The sequence below is a fragment of the Gavia stellata genome, chromosome 4 (assembly GCF_030936135.1).
Source record: "Gavia stellata isolate bGavSte3 chromosome 4, bGavSte3.hap2, whole genome shotgun sequence".
Taxonomy (NCBI): Eukaryota; Metazoa; Chordata; class Aves; order Gaviiformes; family Gaviidae; genus Gavia; species Gavia stellata.
Window position 1 is genome coordinate 82,097,216 of NC_082597.1, and position 21,673 is coordinate 82,118,888.

Below are 21,673 nucleotides of genomic sequence, written 5' to 3' on the forward strand. Positions count from 1 at the left end.
TCCAGCTTGCAGTGAGTCTGTGCACCCAGAATCACCCATGAGTTAGGTGGTAGCTGCTTCGCACCGCTGTGCGTACGTGAGCTGAAGTCCTGGATTTCCAGGCCCCCTCAGGAGAAGAGTATGGCTGGCTTTATCTAAACAGGAGCCATCAGACCACCTCACTTGAGAAGTACTGTTAGAGCAGAGGGAGAGATGGCACGCTCAACGTCTGATCCAGAGAGACGTGGAAGACCAGTAAGCCCCAACAGCAGTAACGGTGAGGTATCTGGGAGAGTTTGTGTAGCCTGCTAGAAGTAGGCTGTTGCCAGATGGGTTCCTGTACGCTTGTCTGTCACGTTATTGGCCCGACTGCAAATGCTAATTGAAAGTTTGCTTTGGCTCGCCCAGCTCCTGGGGGTCTCCGGGGCCCTCCTCTGGTGCAGGGCCAAGCTGACTTGTAGTGGGAGCGTAACGCAGCAGTGCTCCGCAGGCAATCTCTTCCAGCAGCTACTAGGCTTTTGTATGAGGCTCCTCCGTATGCGAAGGCTGCAGGTGTAGTCAGTCTTGTTTCATTATTTTCCCTCCCATCTCCATTAAATCCTTATTGCAGAGACATCTGCGTCTTTCACTACAGTGAACCAGCTGTCAAGCAGGAGCTTAACTGTTTCCCCGACTAGATGCGTAAGTTCTCCCCCACTGTCTCTGCAAAAAGTTTGCCTGTCCCTTCTACTGCCTCACTTCCCAAAGCTTCTCTCTTGCTCTCCCCGAGGTGTGCAAAACACCTGGCATTAATACGATGAGATAAATCTCACTTGGCAGCTTCCAGTGTTGATCTGCTGTGCGCCTCCCTCTACCCTGTCTCCCAGTATCACCGTGGAACTGCTCCAAATACAGCTTTAAACTTGTCCTTTCACCTGTCCAAATCCCTTGCAACAGAGCCAGGGAAGTGGAAACTGTGTCTTTGAGCTTAATAAGAGGAAATTCAGTGTTGTGTACATCTATAACAGCACAGCAAGGAAGAGTTCTTCCCCCCCATAGAGCGTGGGCTTGAGTTTGAGGATCTTGCTGTTCAAACCTTTATAGGCCATCCTGTCTTTATCAGTAGTAAACCTTCCTTAGCCATCAGCTTGTGTCCAAGACCGCCCGTCTCCCTAAAGAATCTCTGTGCTCCTGGGGAGCCTGCTTTTGAAAACTAACTGTGCTGCTTTCTGTGCTCTGCCAAGCTCCCTTGGTTTTGTGCTGGAGCTTCTCCCTCCCAGTCCGGTTCCTTCCCACGTGCAACAGTTTCAAAAAAAGGTTTAGCAGCACCAAAGTAGTTTACTGTTGGCTGACAGCAGTGAGACCTGGCAGAAGCCCTGTGGGAACTTTCTAAATGGACATACCTCTTTGAAACATGCTGTTTGTTGAAATTGTAACTATTTACAACTACTTGCTACTTGAGGGGGGGGGGTGTCCAAATTGCTGAATAATCCCAGTTTTGGCCTGGTTTTGTAAGAAAGATTATCTTTTCAATGTAAACAAAAATCAAAGATTACATGAGGAAAAAAAACGCAGGAACAAAATTAACTGATGATTTAACTCAGTTAACACAATTTTTTTCCCCTTTTTTTAAAAAGCTACGAGATGATGACAGTCCCCATGATTAAGGTGTATATAACGCTTCAGTTCAAACTCCAGAGCATGGGCTCATCGCTTTCAGAGCTGGTGTTCTGTTTCACTTGACGTAAGGGAAAATATAAGCTAAAGCAGCTTTCAGGACAGGCATGCCCTGGCCATGGAGTTAACTGGGCCAATTAGTCTGGATGTAATCATGCCCTTATTGGTTTTACTTTCTGTGTGGGATCAGAAAAAGTTACTTGTGACTTTAGAGCCACTCCAACACAAGGAAATCACCGTTGATCTCAAAGATTTCTCTTTCCATGCACAGACTTTCCTTTCTCTGTATGTGAGTCTCCCAAGTTGAAATTGTCACACATATCCCCCAACAGCAGTTGTAACTCTGGAAAAAATGCTATTCTTAAAATTGTTGGGAAATTAGGAATGCCAGAGAAAGAAAAAGCATATAGATTTGGTTATCCTTTTTGAGCAAGAAAAGGAATTTTTGTTGCATGAGCTTTGCAAACGGTCCAGAGCCAGGCCTTGGGGCTTTTTTTTTGCTGCTAAACAGCTAGTGGGCTTTTACCTGAAGAATTGTGGAATGGTTTCTCTGACCTAAAGATGCAGGACTACGCATTCATGTCTGGAAACGTTGACATCTGTAAGCTGGGATGGAGGAGGAGAATGCTGAAGCTTTATTCAGGGGGAAGTCTTGACTGTGGCTGCACATTGCAGCAGATCCTTCAGGGCTAAATTACAAGCTCTGGTATGACTGCAAGGGTACCCAGTGCATGTGAAGCAGCCCAAAGCAGCATTTTATAAGCCATTTCTGCTAAGCAGGGGATAGGGAATAGAGAAGACAGGCTGGAACGCTAGAGAAAGCGTCCCAAAGGCAGAAGAAAAGGGAGGGGAGCCACTAAGGTTTGTCTCTTTCTCATGTCTTTTAAGGTAGGGATTGTGGGTCATGGGATAGGTAGCAGCCAGAAAGATAAAAGCAGTGAATCAGATTCTACCATCCTTTTCACAGACATTTCCCAAATGTACATTCCCTAGTGCTTTGTCATGTCTGAACTTCAAATGCAATAATGGATGGGAAATTCCACTATATCCTTTGGGAAACTGTCCAACAATCCTGAGATGACTTCCCTCCCCCCCCGCCCCCAAAGAGTAGACTAAATGATGATATAGTTTCTCTTTGTAGTCTGTAGATATGTCCACACACACCAGAGGTACTCCTCTCAACCCGTGTGGTTTACAGCCTTCAAATATCTCGTGTCTTGTGTCATGGCCTAGTTATCTGGTAATCAAATTCTTACATTCCTATGTCTTGTTAATCAATTCCTGCCATCAGCTGCAGTAAGGCCCTGTGTTGCACATACATACACAGAGATCTGTAAAGAGAGCCATCAGCTCCAAAGTACAGGCCTTTCCCTGTTGAAATCAGAGATCTTTAAGACTCAGCTAGCCACTAGAAGAGGTCATGAGTATTTGTCCACCATGTCCCACAAAAATTAATGGAGATTTTGATGATTTTCTTGTTCTCTGAATGCCCTCTGGGATCCCCTTTTGGGTTTGAGATAGATAGCCACAGCCAACACTTTCCATAAGTTGCACTGCAGCCGTTACAGAGAGATCAGCATCTCCGCTCTTCAACCAAAGTCGCTTTCTGGATTTGCATCTAAAACTAAAAAGACACTAGTAGTTTTATTTTAGTGTTAGTCTCCTACTGCAAGCCTACATCGGGTGTTTGCCTACTCTCAGTCTTGGTATTTATTTCCCAATTCTTATCACCCACTAAGTATGTATTTTTGTTTTTTCTCTCAGCTGCATTAGTACCTGTTTTTAAAAGTCTCTTAAGCCAATTAGATCCACCTTATCATTCTGTAGCAGTAACAGAAAAATGCATTTTTCTTTAGCAGGATGCGTCACTGATGGAGTCTGAAGAAACCGGTGAGGGAGGTACCACTTCCCCAGAAGCCAGCAGTGCCACTGGGGAAGCTTGGGATTCTACAGCCATCGAAAGAGAGCATCATGCCCCTCGCACATCAGCTGAAATGAGCACCAGCCCGTCTGACTCTGCAAAGGAAGCAGAGCTCAGCACTCCGGAGGACTGCATTTCTGCTCCAGGGAAAGCAGCAGAGATGCTGGGCAGACCTTCTAACCCTGTGCAAAAAGTGCCAGCAGGACTGGAACAAGAGCAAGGTGATGCAGAGCCTCAGAGGGGACTCTCAGAATTGGAAGGAGAAATGCTTTTAGAAGAGGGTGGACTGGACTGTTCTCTGAAACTTAAGCAAGTAGAGCTGGTTGACCTGGAAAGCAACCAGGACTCTTCCTCTCTCAGCACAGTCCAGGATGGGCCAGGCCCTGGCAACGCCATCCTGCAGGCTGTGGATCTCAGCACTGAGTTTCCTCAGTGCCAGGCAGAACTGGCTTTTTATGGCTCAGACCCTCAGGCCCAGCATCCGAAATCTCCTTTGGCATCAGCCATTTCCTCTCAGAGAGAGACACCTAAATGCTTCTTGGTATATAAAACTGTTTCAGAGGGGCATTATAAGGCTGAGCCGTTTCTGGATAAGATCTCCACGGATTCTTTGCAGGAGGTTGATACTGGTGCAGAGCAGAAGCAAAGCAGCAAAAAAGTGGCACCAGCAACTGATAAGCAGCCTACCTCGGAGGAAGCAGTAGAGGACACAGCTAAACCTTACACTTCTGAAGACGCTAAGGAAAGTGTAAGAGCACTCCAGGGTTTGGAAGAGAATACAGAGTCTTCCTCTTCCCATCAATTGTCTTCCACATTAACCGATGACAGCCAAATAAGTTCACTACAAGCAGAAGGAAACATCTCAGCTGGTGAAGCAAGGAATAGCAGCATGGTCAAAGACCAGGCAACAGTAGTGGTTCCTAAAGAAAACTCATCCGCTTCCAAATGCCTTCATCTTGAAGACGATCACAGAAAAACAGAGGGCAGACCTGCCTCTCCAGCAGAGACTACCTTCCAAGTAAAGGATACTGCTAAAAACATTGAAGTGAATACTTCACAGCGTAAGGAGCCAGCACAGGAGGAGGCAGCGTCTGAACTTCAGCAGGAAGAAGAGAAGAAAGAGTGCAAAGAGCAGAATCTGCCAGAAGAAGGAAAACCTTTGGAGCCCAAAGATCAGAAAAACAAGGAACGAAATGAGCAGGAACAACAACTGCAAAGGGAAGAGCTTAAACTGGAGGCTCCAGCATCAGCTTTCGGGTCAGAGATATCTTCTGTTCCCAGGCATAACGTGGACTTGTGTGGTTTGGAGAATGGTTTTTTGGCTGAGCAAACAGGATCAGCATTTCTTCTTGGGGAACCTGTCTCTGTGGAGCAGCATCCTGCTGAGGACGTACTGCTGAAAGCTCACATCACAGAAGCAGGTTTTGGATGTCAGCCACCCGCTGTCAGCCCTCTGTGCTCAAATAACCCAAACCCAGTGGGTGAAACTCCAGTGGTGCCTCCACACACATGCCATATCTCTGACCCGGCAGAAGACCTAGAAGACTCTGGCCGCTTTTCCATCGGTGGTCAGGATATTGGAGAAGCTGACTGGGATGACAGGACAAGACTGGGCAGGGAGGATGAGCACAGTGATGGGCATGAAAATGCTGTCCAGAGGTCTGATAAAAGAGATGGATCACTCCATGGAGGAGTGGCCGCACCTTCTAGCGCAGAGAACCCACAGGCTTCTGTTCCAGCACACCCTTCCTCTGCTACCAAGAACTTGGAGCCACCTGATCCCACAGATCCTCATCCCATAACAGAAAATTTGGGAAAAGCTGAGCTTCAGGACATCATTCCAGCTTTACCCTCAGAGCTCCCCTCTGTGGCTTCAACAGCTGGCCCACAGCAAGAGGGTGCTAGTGGAACAGCCTCTGTGACCACTGAGGACTGTCCTGGCGCCAGCCTGAACAAACTGCTAGACTCTGTAGAGAAACCAGCCGACCAAGCTGCTTCTGTACGAGTGCGGGACCCAACGTCAGGGGAAACTGCTATCGCAAGTACTGATCCAGGGGAGGCCAACGCTTCCCATGAACTCCTTACTTCTGAAGAAGGCTTTCATGAAGACCTTAGAGGCCCATCTTCTTGCTCTGTAATATACACAAGCTGTCTTCCACTAGAGGGGAGTCTTCCTGAGGGTAGGAGGACTGTGGCTATCATTGGAGGGCCTCTGGAGCCACCCCAAACACCAGGCAGGACTTCCACTCCCCTGAACCACCCAGAGACAATTCAGCAAAAGCCCCCAGAAAAAAGTGCCATTATCCGAGGAAAAGAAATGGGAGCAAATGTGGATCATGATGCACAACAAACGCCTCTACTTGATCAGTCTGACTGCAGTTTAAACCAAAAAGAGCCTGGATCCAGAATCTCCAGTGTCCTGAGCACCCTAACTTGGCCCTCTGAAGAAGATATGATCCTTGCCGTGAACCAGCAAGAACAACCTCTCTCCCCTGCGTCCCACTCAAGCCTACCTCTGGTGTCTGAGCGTGATGCCAAACAGCTTCCTCATCCTCCTTCCCATGTCCAAAGCCCCAGTCAAGCTCAGGCCCCTGCACTTAATGCAAATCACCTTGCTCAACCTCCAGCCCTTGAACCCCTCCAGCTGGCTCCTGTACCCTACTCCAGGCCACATCTCAACTGTGGCATGGACAACAAGAAGTTACTAGCCATTCACCCTACTATAAGCCATCCTCTCCGGACTGCTGCCTCTGTGTCTGATTCTAACACTTTGGCCTCTGCTTCTTATGGAGAAGGTGTGGCAGAGAAAGATGACCTTGTTCCAGTAACTAGAGAGTGGGATCTCGGTGACTCAGGTACCCATGATACAGAGACTTCTGACGACTCGGGGGTCAGTTTGCTGGGCAAAAGCTTTTCTGCTGTTGGAAATGAAGCATTGGCTGGCTGCTCTGACACCAGCCCTGAAGCAGCGGACCAGCACATGGATATACAGTGTGGAAAATCCTCACCTGACCACCCTTCTTGGCCCTCGCTGGCAGGCCTGATAACATCCACAGACTCCAAGAGCAGAGACTCTGCACAGCCACTTCCAATGCTAGCATTCACCAATCCAATCCACTTCCTCCAGCTCAGCCCTCCATCACCGCCAACCACCAGAAAGACCTGCCAAGAGGAGGAGGTCTCAGGGGAGCTGCGATGGGAGCAACAGGCAGGCATCTTTGGCGTGGACACAAAGAACATCCAAGCGCCATCGGCAATCACAGAGAAAACAGAAGGTGAGAGGAGGGTCAAGCAAAGGCTGGAAGGAGAAGGAGGAGAACACCACTTAGTAGCTCAGCGAAAGGAGGAAATGCCCAGACATTCACCCTTGGAAAAATCATCAAGTTGGCCAGACAAAAAAACGATCAGGGTAGTTGCACAGGAGCCAGCAGCCAATCAAGAAAACACAATTAAGCGCCGAGTGAAAAGCAAGGACTGGCACCGTCAGGGCCTGAAGAGGACATCAGTACCACCAGACATCTTGCAGGGTGAGTCCTCTCCTCCATTACCCTCCCCCCCAAACTTATTGCAGATACCAGAAACGTAGGATTAAATTAAATAGGCAATGTGATTGAGAGGCATGAGAGCTGAGAGCTCGGCACTGCTCTTGTGCCTTTCTGGTAATATTCCTCACTCCAGCCCTGTAGTCCCCTTGCTGTCCTGTCCCAAGCTCCCCACTCCCAGCTCTCCTAGATCCTCTCTGCTGCCCTGTACCCAATGTATCCTGCTTGTTCTCTGGAGGAGGGCTGCGCTCTGGGGCTCAGTCCCCTCGTTTCACACTAACACCTGCAACAGAGAGCTCATCTCACTTCACAGATTCCTTACCCCTTGACTTCGCATCCAGTTTCTCTTCTTGGCCTTTCTCCATGTTTAATGATCTGTCACCCTTACTCAGCAACACGGGCTATTTTGTCCTACCTGCAGGAATGAGTTTCTTGGTGGGGCTCAGTTCAGAGCTTCTGCTCGTCATCTCTGCTGCCATCACATGGCCATTGCATTTTGCTGCACTTGTAGCAGCGCATTTCCAAGCAGTAAGGAAAACGCATGCACACACCCTCAGTAGCCCGTATCCGTTACGGCATGTTTTAGTCCCTTGTTTATTTGCTACCTCCCTTTATTTTGCAAGTGATGCCTTTAGGTTCCAATTTGACCTTCTGAAAGAGATGATATTCCTGAGAACGTAGGATTTAAGATTACAGATAAGAATGCAAATTTGTCAAATCCAAGGTCCCAACTTGCATAGAAGCCAAATCACTGATGTCACAAGTGGAAGACATTAATCTTCTGTAATGCAGCTAATTCAGACAGTAGTTACTGTCAAGATGCACGTCTGTTCTTTATTATATCTTACATGATCTTTAAACATAACTTGCTGTTTAGTTTATTTTCCATGGTCCACAATATGCTGGGGTTTTGGCACAGAGGAAAAGGAGGGGAGCGTGGAGGGGTGTAAAAGGTTTGGCAGCACTTGACTCAAGATTTGTTCGTGTCTTTGACCTGTAAATTCTTGGTTCCAAATTTTAAAACTTTCAAGGCAACAGTACTGTCTTTCCCCTGTCCCATACTTGCAACTCAGTCTTTGGGCTTTCTTCCTCCTCCTGCTTCCAGTGAATTTTATATAGAATTTCTTCACACCTTTTTTAATTAAATCCCTCACAAAACAAAAGAAAAATCCACACTCTCCCCATTTCACATAAAGAGAAGATGACTCAAGCAGCAGTTTGTAAATGCTCACATAAATTCTCAGGCCTCATCCCTTCTAAGACTCTTCACAGGAGTGACTTTGTTGTATGTCCAGCATTTCTGCCCCAGGAGTCACTGAGAGTTTTTTGGGGCTCAACATCCACAAAAGAAAGTCTAAGACTTTCAGACATGACTAGTGACTTTGGGTCCATTGATCCTCCGATGCCTGGCCCAAGTTGCTGAAAGGGGAAAGGCAGCACCAAATAGGGTCCACAGGCAGTGTCTTCGCTTGGGCAACTGGAGAGGGAAGCTTTTAGAGTTACTGTCATTGCTGAAAGTGCCAGCCTTTTTCTTTGTATGAAAAGCAAATTTGGCTAAGTAACAGATGTCAAGTGTAAGTAATGTCAAGGATTATTAAAACCAGAATGTTTCTGACACAGTAACCTGTACTCCAACCCAAGACCACCACTTAGGTGGGGTATATGTATCTGTGTATCATTTGGATTGTAGCTTGACTCTAAAAACAGATTTGGGCATTTACTTTCTAATTGTCTTATATGTAGGAATTCCTTCTGTTCCTTCAGAGGAAGAAGCTCACAAGGCACACAGGGAACCACCAGTCAGTTCAGAAACAGTTATATTGCGGTAAGTCTCTCAAAGGCCCCTTAGAATTTACCCTCATTCCTGTGTAGCACAGACACTTGATGCTCTCCATTGTTCCTGAGGGAACAAAGATTATAATAGGGAGTAGAAAACTATAATAAAATGACTTAGGCCTGTGTATCAGTCTGTGCCCTCTGGGAGAGGATCCTGTTGCAACAGAAGTATTTCTGTCCCTTTAGGACAGTGTTTCCATTAAGCCAAACTTTATTAAGTAAAGCATGTGGAGCTTGAGCTTGTTGGAAAGAGAGGTCCTTGCTGGATAGATCTGTTACTAAGATTTGGATAAGCTATTTCTGGTGCTGTGCTCTTCATTCACTCTTTATTTCCAAATCCTTATTCTCTGACAGAGAGAAGAAACCTGCAGATGCAATGGAGAACTTCAAACGCCGGCACTCCAAACTGATCAACTCCTGTAAGTACCTTCTGCCTGAAGTGCTGTGGCAGACGCCTCTCCTCCATCATCTCTCACCCTTGCAGTGAGCAGAATGGAGAGGGGCTCCTGCCACCTGGTAGCAAGGAGGGAACGTTAGAGAGCAGTGTTCAGTGGAGACAGTGAAACCAGAGTCCTGCAGTAGACTTGGGCAGCTGGTGAGCTTTGCTTATAGCAGGTGCGTGTGGTCTAATGTATTCAGTTACCCTAATCTGAGACAGTAACAGCGTTTCCTCCGGATTGAAGCAGAGGGCGAGTAGCTGCTATAGAAAGTATAAACGTATATGCCTCTCTTCACAGCAAGATTGCTGTATCAGGAGTACAGTGATGTGGTTCTGAACAAGGCCATTCAAAGCCAGAAGAGAGTGGATTCCTTCGCAGAGGATATAGAGTCAAGTTTCCCAAGCTCCCCAAGGCTGCGGAGGAAAGTGCTGTCTCCCCAGGACTCATATTTGCAACGTCTATCAGTCTCATCTAATGCGTCCCTCTGGCAGGACATCCCCATGATACGGGGCAGCAGAATGCTACTCAATATGTCCCGTGATGAGCAGAAGCTGCAAGAGGTAATGGACAGATGTAGCAAGGTAGATGGGTGGTCTGTAGTCAAGAAACAGTCCCCAAAGGGTGGTTAAAGTGGAGGGCAAAAATTCAGATGTGGGAATGCAGGTGGTTGAATGCAAAGGTCACCTCTACCTGTGTAAGCAGCATGGCGATGCGGTACCAGTGCTTGTGAAGTAGTACAGTGCTGAAATTCAGAATCGTAGAGAAAAGGAGCACTGAAGGACAGATTCTGGACCATACCAGTAACTCCATGAAAACAGACATGGGGAAATTGGAACAAGATAAAACAAGGAATTTTGAGCATGTTCAATGCAAAAGAGAATACTAAAGTAGAAGACTTCCAGCATTCTCCCACAGATAAGCTTATGAGAGATGCTAATAAAACCACAGTGAATCGCAGTTCCTGTGGTGTAGAGCATGAGTTTACCAAATTGACCTGTGTGAGCTGCAGGGCTGAGAGGAAACGGGAAGACGTATGGGTTCAGCAAAATGGTACATAGAGAAACTGGGTAAGGAAAATGAGAGGAACTGAAAAGCGGATGGGAGGACCCAGAGGAAGAGGAGAAAACAACAGCATGGGAAACATGATGAAGGAGAAAAATGTGGGCGATGCGGATGCTGCAAAATTTATGGGAGCATATAAAACAGGGAACCTAGCGAAAGTGGAGTTGAGGGGGAATAAAAGTTAAATGACATCAGGTAGCTATTTTTCTTTTAAGTCATACCACAAGTCTGTCTTTTAAAGAAAGAAAGACTCTATATAATGGCATGCTTGCCCTTCATTCCTAAGGCCTCTCTTCAGTAATTACATGCTACTTCCATCATGCACTGGGAGGATTTCTTGCTTTGCCCCATCTCCTCTCTGTAAGATTCCGCACTGACTTGCGTAGTCTACTGATGCTGTGTTTCCTTCTTTCATCTCTCAAGGCCAAGTTTGAGTTGATAATGTCTGAGGCTTCATACCTGCGCAGTTTAAATGTGGCAGTGGATCACTTCCAGCGATCGGCAGAGCTCCAGGCAATGCTCACCAATCAAGAGCGTCAGTGGCTCTTCTCCCGCCTTCATGATGTACGCGATGTCAGTGCCAGGTGAGATATGGCCCTTTACTTCCAGGACTAACGCCCTCCTATGAAGCACAGACACAGCCCATCGTTTCCATCAATAACATCTCTCACTCCTGTTCTGTGTGTTCCCTGACCTTCAAGGTAGATACACACACATAGCACTTTGTGATTGCATACCAACGCTGCCCTGAAAGGAACATCCATCTTTTTAAGTGACAGGGCAATGTAAATCTTGGTGTTAAGTCCCAGATATTATGGCGCAATTGTGCACAGAAGTCATTGCAGGAGATGAAAATGTTCAAAATGCTACTGTAGCCATACCCTGTTGGCTTCAGCTACAACTAAACTTGACTAACTAGACCTCGGCCCAAACCAAATGCAGCTCCTGCCAAATACAAGATAAAAGAAGCAGCTGCACAAGGTCTGACCAAAAAAAAAAAAAGAAAAAAGAGGGGGGGGTGGAAAGTAAGCTACAGCCATCACTTGACAGAACCTAATGTGAATCAATTGAGCATAAGTCATAAAATGTAGACATGACCCCACATGCAAGGAATCCTGTATGTTGTAGGATTCTGTTCTGCTTTTCTCCTGCAAGGCTTGGCTATGTGTATCACTTGCTACCTTTTCCATTTCTACTAGTGTGATTATTCTGGTGATGTCTTAATTTTCAGTTGTTTCCTGACTATGAGTTTAGAAGTATGCCCTTTTAAGAACAGAGTTCTGTTGCTTCTGCTTCTTCCTTGCTGATACCTAGCCCTAAATTGTTATTGTACAGGCATTATGCTCTTTCTAGAAGTAAAGAGCTGTCTTGTGCTTATATGTGGTCTGTCAGGATTTTAGAGGACTGAGGATGTTCCTGCTTTACTAAATGACACTGGTATTTCCCTCTCCTTTTATGGCACCGCAACCATGTGCTGCAGTTTCCTCTTTGACTTGGAGGAGAAATTTGAGGAGGACATATTCACCTTCCACGTGTGTGATGTGGCTCTGAAACATGCCCCCGAGTTCCGCAGGGTGTATCTACCATATGTAACAAACCAGACATATCAGGAACAAACCTTCCAGCGGTTACTGTAAGTTGTTTGGTTTTTTTCTTTCATTTGTTGCACCCTTCTCTCCCTTTACTTCCTTGCTGCACCTCAAATATTCACTCTTTCAAATGATGGGGAATGCAGCAGGTACAGGCTTTTGGCCAGCGCTCACACTACACCCCCAGAACCTTCTTCAGTTCAGTGGCATTTGGGACAGCAGGACAGAGCGACTGCAGGCTCCTCTCCCATAGCATTGGAAAGGGAAAGAATAACTAATATCTAATTCTATTGCGGGCTATTCTCTCTGTCTGCTCTCTAGTGAAGAGAGCAAAAATGACTGTCCTGGATAGTGGTTTTCAGACTACGAAGAACTGGAAAGCGATAATTTCAAGTGAAACTTCCAACCTCAACCACTCTGTGATTCTGTAATTAAGAACAATACGGCTGCTGTCAGTAAGCTTAAACTGGCTATCCAGGAGTCTTTAAAATGGATTGAAAATCCTGGGGCCAGAGAGCACCGTCGGTCTCTTGCTCTGGGTGGTGGAGTGGAACATCTCTTGCCCTCCTTTTCTGTACCCAGTTGCACAACCAAGCATTGCTTAGTCACTGACCCAGTCCTGAACAAGGTTTCCTTGCCACTTCCGCACTGCTTCCCTTTGTAACAACCCAATTCCAGTGAAGCTACAGTGATTCCAGGAGAAGACATTGTTCCCAACAGCCTATTCAGGCACTGTCTCTGGGTGCTGCTCATGGGGAGAGATCTAGTCTTGCAATTGATTCCCTTCAGGGAAGGCTCAGTTCCACACAGAAAGGACCTTCAGAATATTGTCTAGGGCAACATCTGCTGGGCCTACAACCTTCTTCCTCATCTCTTCAAGGATATGGGATTGGCTATTCTGGTGGCCGGTGCTACTGTCATACCATTAGCCTTTTATCCGCTACTGCCCGACGTGGAAAACTGGATGGCAGTGGCTGTGTCTAAGAGAGTGACAGAGACATTAGTGGGGGAAGGCAGCTCCTCTCAGGAGTAGCAAGAGAGGGGAGGCAGCTGTTTCCAGACCCTGGACACAGCCCCTGGAGCGGGACCATGCAGCGTTAAGGCAAGAATACAAACCACCACTGTCTCTGTGAAAGGTGTCCTATTGATAAGGGGGAATCAAAGTGTAGATGTTACTTCTGGCTTTTATTCCAGAGGGCTGTGGCAGAAGGGGGAAAGATATAATAACAGTTTTACTGCTGTCCTTCTATAGCTGTTAGAAACCCATACTTGCTCTTCCTCAGCAGTGGCACAGTTTGTTGACATCTCTTACCCCAGGGACAAAACCCAACTATTGGAAGTACTCCAACACTCACTGAAATCTGATATTAGGAAGACTATTTATCTGCTCTGATGCCTGGATGTCTTCTTTCTTTACCACTCCCACAGAAATGGAAATGCAGGGTTCCAGCAAGTCCTGGAGAGACTGGAAAGTGATCCAGTATGCCAGCGCCTCTCACTTAAATCCTTCCTCATCCTCCCTTTCCAGCGCATCACTCGACTCAAACTCCTCCTACAGGTAACTGTGTTGATTCTCTGCTTTTCTACATTTTCTCTCAAGCTGACCCTTCTTCAAGTCTGAAAGTCATATAAATCTGAGCCAGCTCCAAGCACTGGGTGGAAGGACTGCATACAGCCTTTTGTGTTGCATCTGTGACAAGTTTGGCAAGATGCTCTAAAGCCTCTGTTGTGTATATTGTGAATACGCCTTTGCAAAAAACAAACCCATTTGTCATCGTACAAATGCCTGCTGTGCATTAGACCAGCACCGTGAATTGGATATGATAGCCTCTGTGAGGCAGTGCAGTTTCTATACTGGTTAGGACTTTGTTGCAAGACCACTTCAGTTGTACTCCAATAAATTATTTATTGGAGTCTTATCAGAACACGTTGATTTATATTTTATGGAACTTTTTTGGCTTCATGCTAGGAAAACAAAGCACGGGTTCCTTGGCTGCCGTCTGGAAGGCAGCCTGTCTCTACTCTTTGCCTGCAACGTTGACCAATAGGAGCCTTCCAGACAGGGACCAGCAAGTCCCTAATGAATTAATTTTAAGCTCTTTTTATGAAATTCTTCTTTTTGGTTATTTGAGCCATTTTTGAAGAGGAGAAAAAGAGTATCAGGCAAAGAACAATTCTGTACTTAAGGCTGTTTGTGCTTGGATTAATGGTTGCTTCCTATGCCATGTAACTTGTACATGATAGTTAATACAATTAGATTTTCAGGGATGCCCTGTTCAGTGCAGCTTATCAGCAACATTCTGCATCTTAAATTTCTGTCCTTGTTATCTCCACATCTCATCACCTATTACTGCTTTAGTGTCCCTTGAGGCTGGCATCTCGGTGTCTCCTTGTTTCTCCTACTCCTCCCAGATACATATGTCCAGCTTTCCCTGTCTGCATTACGAAAAACATCTTCTCTCATGCAGAATATCCTGAAGAGAACTCGGCCAGGGTCTGAGGAGGAAGTGCAAGCAACACAGGCCTACGACGCACTTGAAAAGGTAAGGCTGTCAGCCCGTTCTGCAGCCCTGCAGAAAGGGGTCTGGGGGTTTTGGTTGATGGTAAGCTCAATATGAGTCAGCAATGTGCCCTGGCAGCCAAAAGGGACAACTGTATCCTGGGGTGCATTAAGCACAGCATAGCTAACCAATTGAAAGAAGCGATTGTTCCACTATACTCAGCGTTGGTGTGGCCTCACCTCGAGTACTGTGTGCAGTTTTGGGCTCCACAGTATAAGAAGTATGAAAAAATATGAGAATGTGTCCAAAGGATGGCAACAAAGGTGGTGAAGGACTAGAGGGTGTGATTTATAAGGAGTGGCTACGGATACTAGGTTTGCTCGTCTTAGAGGAGACTGAGGGGTGACCTCATTGCTGCCTACAACTTCCTCACGAGGGGAAGCGGAGAGGGTAGTGCTCTTCTCTCTGGTGTCCGGTGATAGGATGTGAGGGAATGGTTTAAAGCTGCGTCGGGGGAGTTCAGGTTGTGTATTAGGAAAAGGTTCTTCATTGAGAGGGTGGTCAAGCACTGGAGCGAGCTCCCTAAGAAAGTGGCCACGGCCCCAAGACCAATGGTGGTCAAGAAGTGCTTGGACAACACTCTTAGCTATATTGTTTAACTTTAATGTTGCCCTGTGTGGACTCAGGAGTTGGACTCGATCCTCATGGGTCCCTTCCAACTTGGGATATTCTGTGATTCTCCACAGTCATGCTGCATCACACAGCTGCAGGGCACCTAAGTGGCCCTGTCCTTTTTATCGATCCTCACCCTTGTTGAAGCCCCTTGTCATTGATCCTCACCAGTAACAAATTACTGTGTTCATGTGACTGCCCTGCATGTGCAGTGGTAGCTGTGAGCAGAAAGCACTGAAGCAGGAGCCTTCTGGATGCGACTAAACCTGCACTAATGATATCGAACTACTCTTTTCAGGACTTGCTCTTTCCGGTCTCCTAACCACCGTTTCCCCTTTGTGTTCCTTACCTTTGTCTCTAATTAACGATCAACTACTACTCCAGCCCCCACAAGAAAATATTGCTAAAAATATTGGCAAGACATTACCCTATTGCATCCCTTCCTCTATCCTATTTATTACAGAGGCAAGATTTAAAGTCTTCTGGGAGAACTTGTTATCTGGAATTTGCACAGCAGCATAAGCTAGACTAGTTCCTAGCTAGCTCCTGCTCTGTGTAGTGATCATTTCACCTTCTTGGAGTGTCACTCTCTCTCTTACAATCCCTCCCCTATTCTCTACCTAAAGACCAGTTCAACACGATGCATACCACCTTAAAACTATTAGGATGGCACCTGCCTGCTGCACAGCTCCCAAAGCACCACAGGCTGAGGTGGGTGGGCAAGATGTCATACACTGAAATCCTTGACTCCAGCTGTGTTCAAGCCGGCATTATCTCTGTGACACTTATCCAGCTGCCCTGTATCACCTCAGGCAGCTATGCAGGCAGCTTACAGGCTGAAGTATTTCTGTTTCATTGTGTCCTGTCCTCACAGTTACTAGCCACAAGCTCTGGGTTGTTGTAAAATTGGGGTTGATGTTTATTTAATCAGCCTCCTGTGTTTACAGTGGAGCATCTAGTAAGAGCTACTTACAAAAGACCATCAGTTCAACCTCTGTCACCTGAAAGGGGAGAGGTGTCTCTAGTATCTCCCCCCAGTATCCCAAAGTTAAAACAATACTTACTACAGAGACTTCATCTAGAGAAAAACTTCCATAAGAAGGATGATCACTGTAGGTATGGAGAAATTTAGTATGCTCGCCTGGAAAAACACTTTTTTTGCAGGAGGATGCCTAAGGAATTGTCACTTACACTGACTCTCACAGAGCCCCTGGGAGTAGTACTGATTCCACCAGGCAGCTCTGCTCCCACCTCATTGATCATCTGTTTTTCTCTGCAGCTCATCAAGGATTGCAATGAAAATGTCCAGCGCATGAAGAGCACTGAAGAGCTGATCTACCTCAGCCAGAAGATTGAATTTGAGTGCAAGGTGAGCTCGTCCATTGCCTGGGCCTTGCTCTAGCCTAATGTATTTTCTCTCTTTCCTCACAAAGTCACTTGCGCTTACTTTTTGTTTTCCTCTCCAATACACACAGAACTGTTGAACCAGAATATCATACATAGGTCAGCTCTTTATCAGTGCTTCCCTTGTCCAATCGTTTGTGTCAGCCTTCAGCTGATGGTGCCTACCATGACTTACTCCTGTCCAGCTGGAGAGATGAAAGCACACTTCCTCTAGAGAAAGGCAAAAATGGAAATCCAGTACTCACCGATACTGATTTCCTTGTACACATGACATAAACATTCATTTCTGTCTTGCAGATATTCCCACTCATCTCACAGTCGAGGCGACTTGTGAAGTGTGGTGAGTTGACAGCACTGGACTTCAACACTCTGAGTCCAAAATGGAAAGTCACCACCCGTCCCATCTACCTACATCTTTTCAATGACTGTCTGCTCCTGTCTCGGCCAAAGGAGTGAGTGCTTCAACACAATTCTTGCTGCCCCTTCTAAAATACCTCTCTCTTTCTGGGTCTGTGCTTTGGTGAGAGAGTCCTTTCCCTCTGCCTGCCAGCAAGTGGCAGCATTTGTCAAGTCACTCTCCTAACCCTCTATTATGTGAGTATCATGCAAGTATGTGTAACCTGATAGTCCCAACTCTTAACTACAACATGTGATAATATAGCAAGATATCGTCTGGTCCCTAGTGCAACACTTCTGTTCTGCCTTTCCGTCTGTATAATGTGAAACACTTTAATAATAAACATTTATTCTAGTTTTACTTGGTAAAGAATTTCTTCCTAAAGGACAGTATGAAGATTAGTGAATGTGCAAATCACTGGTTTGTCAAGAAACCTAAGAGTGCTGTTGGTTGGTTGTGTTGGGGTTTTGGGAGGGGGTGCGTGTTTTTGTTTTGGAGCTGTAAGCTATGAAATGAAATTCTGACAGGACAGAGCTTAGAGCTTAGTATTTCTACCCTTTTCATTAAGTCCTCTCTCTCTTCTCTGGCCTTCTGAGACTTCTAGCAGGAGCAAAGCTTAAGGTGCCTGAAGCAGATGAAGACTCAGTAAAAGCTTTTTGCTTTCCTGACATCAGAAAATGACATGGACTCACTTTGTAACCCTCATCACCTTAAAACTCACAACTTGTTTTGTTCCTCCTCTTTACCTGCAGGGGTGGACGTTTTGTTGTGTTTGATCATGCCGCTTTCTCAGATGTGCGTGGGGAGAAGTGCGAGATGAAACTACATGGAACAAACAAAAATGTTTTCCGTCTCTTTCTGCTTCAGAATTACCAGGGAAAGAGAGTGGAGTTTTTGTTTCGTACAGAGACACAGTAAGAACTCAAGGTTACCCTCAGTATGTCCCCTTACCGTAGCCAGACACTTCCCAGGAGCCTGATGGTTGTCTCTCAGCTACCCAAATGCTGAAATATCAAATGCAGCTACTGAGTAGGGACTGGAAAAACATCCTCTTGCCATAACAAGCCCCTAACAACCAGCCTTTATCTTCTCTCAGCATAGCTGCTCATACAATACTGCCACGTTATGTCATACCATCAGCCTCCAAAAATGGGAGGTTTTGCCTTTTCCCATCCCCTTTCTCTGCTTCCCCTAAGTAGCTCCTCTCGGACCCCTCCTGTGAGCACACCTGTACACCCACCCCCCCCACACCCCCCCCCCATTCCCGTCATCAGACTGCTGTCCCTCACACCGAATCCTGACACCTATCTGGTGATGTCTTCCAGCAGCGAGAAACTGAGGTGGATCTCTGCTTTGGCTCCTCCGCGAGGAGAACTGGACCTCCTGGAATGCCCTGGTGAGACTGCTCTGCTGCTACAGCAATGGGGGTGGTCTGGCTCAGAGGAGTTGGAGTCACTGTGAGGTGGAACATCCCAGAAATGACTCCAAGGCAGAATACTTGCCTTTTTGTAAATAAGGAAGATACTCATGGGCTTTCCCTCAGTGCCAGGTTCTGCCAGTTATTTTACCTATTTTCACTCCTCATATTAGGTAGAAGACCTGTAGTCTCCCTTCCAGTTCTCTGCTTTTTAGTGTTTGGGCAGTCCCGTATCTCCGACCTCCTCTGGGCTGGATGCTCGCAGGTTTATTGTTGCTTTCTGGTATACCATTATGATCTTTCCTCCCCTTTAGATGCACCACAGGTTCAATGCATAAAGACTTACAAGGCTCGGGAAAATGATGAGCTGGCTTTGGAGAAAGCCGATATCGTCATGGTTATGCAGTACAGCAATGACGGTGAGCAGAATGAACGATGGCTATCTTAAATTACGGGTAGGAAGTTACTCTGGTAGTGTAAAGCTTTAACACCACAATCGGACTTCAGGAGGAGCCTCTCATTCCTGATTGTTGGATTGAGAGGATGAAGGGACTCTTCATCTTCATTAAGACACTTTATTTGGAAGCTGAAAGGGGATCTTTGATCTTAGGGCCTTGTTGGAGGGGGCTTTTTGGGAAGAATGAAAAAAATGTTTGACTGTTTTGCCTCATGTTGTGCTTTTCCCCACACCAGGATGGATGGAAGGAGTAAAACTTTCAGACCGGGAGAGAGGCTGGTTCCCCTCAGAACATGTGGAACTCATCTCCAGCAAACACGCACGGCAGAAGAACCTGAAGGAGGAACAACGTGTGAAGAACGCCAAGCAGCAGGTCTTCTGCAAGAAATAAGACTCTACTTTGTTTGGACCTGTACCGTCTCCCTGCCATGGGGAAACCATCTCTTTTCTATTGTGCCTCAGAAGAAACGCCTCTGCAAAGAGCATAATACAGCACTTTGACAGAAGCAGGTGCTTTTTGCCAAAGAAAGCGGGAATTCAATCAGGAAAAATAATTCACTTCCTCTGTGTCACCAGGACTACGGCAGCAGTAGGAGGAAAAAAAGTTGCATGTATTGCTTGCTTTGTGGTAGTAGGGAGGGACTTTAATCGGACAGAGGTCTGGGATCTGGACTTCTGAAAATATATTCCTGGTTTTGCCACTGACAAGTTGCAGGACTTTGGGCAAGTCACTTCAGAATTCTGCCTTGGTTTTCCCATCTGTGAAATGGGGGTAAACTTACCTACCTCACTGGATGTTGTGAGGCTAAATTCACTAGTATTAGCATACTAAGAGCTTTGAGTTCCTGAGAAGGAAGGTGCTAAGTGCAAAGCACAATATAGTTGAGGGGATTTTTCCATTTGAATATCCTCTTGATGTCTTGATGGTATTGATCTTGATAGTGTAACTTCCATTTAGAACAATTTATCTATTTGATCGTGCAAGTCTACTGTTTTTTAGATAGGCAAATATTTCATTGTACCTAAATTTAACTCAGTCTCTGTATACTGTTAAGAGTTCTTGACAGCATTAGAAAAATCCACTTGAGTTAAGCAAAGTTTTCAGAAGCCACTGTGATGATTTCCCCCACCTTAAGAGGTATCAAGGTGAAGAATCTGTTTCACAGAGGTCACCTCTCTCCTGAACAAGTGTCCCAGTAAGCCATCTGAAATGGCCCTTTTTTACTCTGCCTCCCACCCAAAGTAGAACAGTGACTTTTGACAAAGATTTTTATTACGTGTTGGTACATGCCCTGTACAAAATAACCATGACTAGGCATATGCAATGAAGTGGCACTTTCCTGCTGCTCTTAATCTGATAGCTGATGTGGTATTGCATGCACCATTTTGCACACTTATAGAAACACTGAGATATTTAGCCACTGTAGATAAAGTCAAAATATGTACCAGGGACTTTGTTCTTTTTTAGAACTCTCTGGTTGTAAGTCCAGTTTACATGCAGTCCTGCTTTTGTGCAGAACCTGTCTATTTGAGGACATGCCTTCAACTGTAAAATACTGTTTCTGTGTTAAAATGTTTGCGTTCAGTTCGGTCAATGCAAGATCAAGTATAAGAATCAATACACCAAAGAAAGCAACGTGTAGCCTTCTTGCATTTAATATATTTGAAGAATTAGTTATCTTCCTCTCTCCAGCTTTCTGTCTCTGTAACATTCTGTCTTTATTTCCCATTTACGTTGTATCTAGTATAGCTTATTACAGCCTATTTATATCAATAATTTTAGCTGGATTAAAAAAAAGTTGCTTTTAGTCCTAATAAACTCATGCACTTCTCCAGTTAAAATGAACAACTTTCTGCTTTCCTTGTTACTTAGGTTTTCATCTCAAATAGAAGTAATTCAGTATTTACTAGATATATATTCAGTATTTTCATTATTTTTTCCATATAACTCTCCTTTCTAAGTGAATATTAAGTACAAATAGCTATACTTAGCAGAGGCAGTGAAGAAAGCTTGCTTTACCAGCCATACCCTAAGATTCTTCAGAGCATTATCACCAGCTCTGAAGTGACTGCTGCTGCAGGTTCCATAGTGGTGGTAAGCACTGGTATATCAAGGTAAGCTAAGGGGATGACCCACAGAAGGTGGGAGTCCAGTCCACTATACCAGTAAGACAGGATGCAATTATTCGATTGTCTTTTAATCGACAATGTGCCTACCCTTTTTTTTCCCCTAGAAGAGCTGAAGCTGGGCCCTAGCTAAGAACAAAAGCAAAGCCCTACCTCAAACTAAAATAAGTGACCTAAGAAGAGTTGTAACCCTCAACAAGACCCATGAATGTTCAGAGATCCAAAATACCTGCTTGTCCCAGGCTGTCATGAATTTATGCAATATATAAGTCATCAGGATCACCAGTGTCTCAACTGTGATACAGAACATTGCCATGGGATCAATTTGGTACATGCCCACGTGAGGTTGTTGTCTTAAGCAGGCAGCCTGAGGCATCCCCTATCCGTGTCAGCTTCACCTTTCCTACTTGGATCATGAGGAGGCAGGCCACAGATACTGTTGTTCCAAATCAGAAGTCACCTTGTTAAAGATTTTACAAGTCAAGAATTCTTTACTCTTTCAACTTCTGCACTCAAAACCAAGCAGGCATATTGTTCGTTAGTCTCCCAAGGTGGTTTCTATGTTAAATTCTGTATGTCCTTGTCAAAATTCTTGAGATAGGGAACTTCAAGGCCACTGTTGTGACTGACAGCGCTTCTACACTGTTTAACTAGTTGGATCAAAAGTTAACTT

At 45.7% G+C, this 21,673-nt stretch overlaps 1 protein-coding gene across 1 annotated transcript in view; it reads left to right on the forward strand.

Moving 5' to 3' along the window:
* The window catches only part of ARHGEF5 (Rho guanine nucleotide exchange factor 5), a 55,568-nt gene extending 36,304 nt beyond the window's left edge, over window positions 1–19,264 (forward strand). Inside the window, exons 2-15 of the mRNA XM_059816724.1 lie at window positions 3,495–7,083; window positions 8,842–8,923; window positions 9,289–9,353; window positions 9,672–9,934; window positions 10,860–11,020; window positions 11,917–12,069; window positions 13,454–13,583; window positions 14,494–14,568; window positions 16,478–16,567; window positions 16,900–17,054; window positions 17,752–17,913; window positions 18,325–18,395; window positions 18,731–18,835; window positions 19,110–19,264. Coding sequence (XP_059672707.1) covers window positions 3,495–7,083; window positions 8,842–8,923; window positions 9,289–9,353; window positions 9,672–9,934; window positions 10,860–11,020; window positions 11,917–12,069; window positions 13,454–13,583; window positions 14,494–14,568; window positions 16,478–16,567; window positions 16,900–17,054; window positions 17,752–17,913; window positions 18,325–18,395; window positions 18,731–18,835; window positions 19,110–19,264 — 5,256 coding nt within the window. The remainder of the gene's footprint in view (window positions 1–3,494; window positions 7,084–8,841; window positions 8,924–9,288; window positions 9,354–9,671; window positions 9,935–10,859; window positions 11,021–11,916; window positions 12,070–13,453; window positions 13,584–14,493; window positions 14,569–16,477; window positions 16,568–16,899; window positions 17,055–17,751; window positions 17,914–18,324; window positions 18,396–18,730; window positions 18,836–19,109) is intronic.
* Window positions 19,265–21,673: the final 2,409 nt, after the last annotated feature.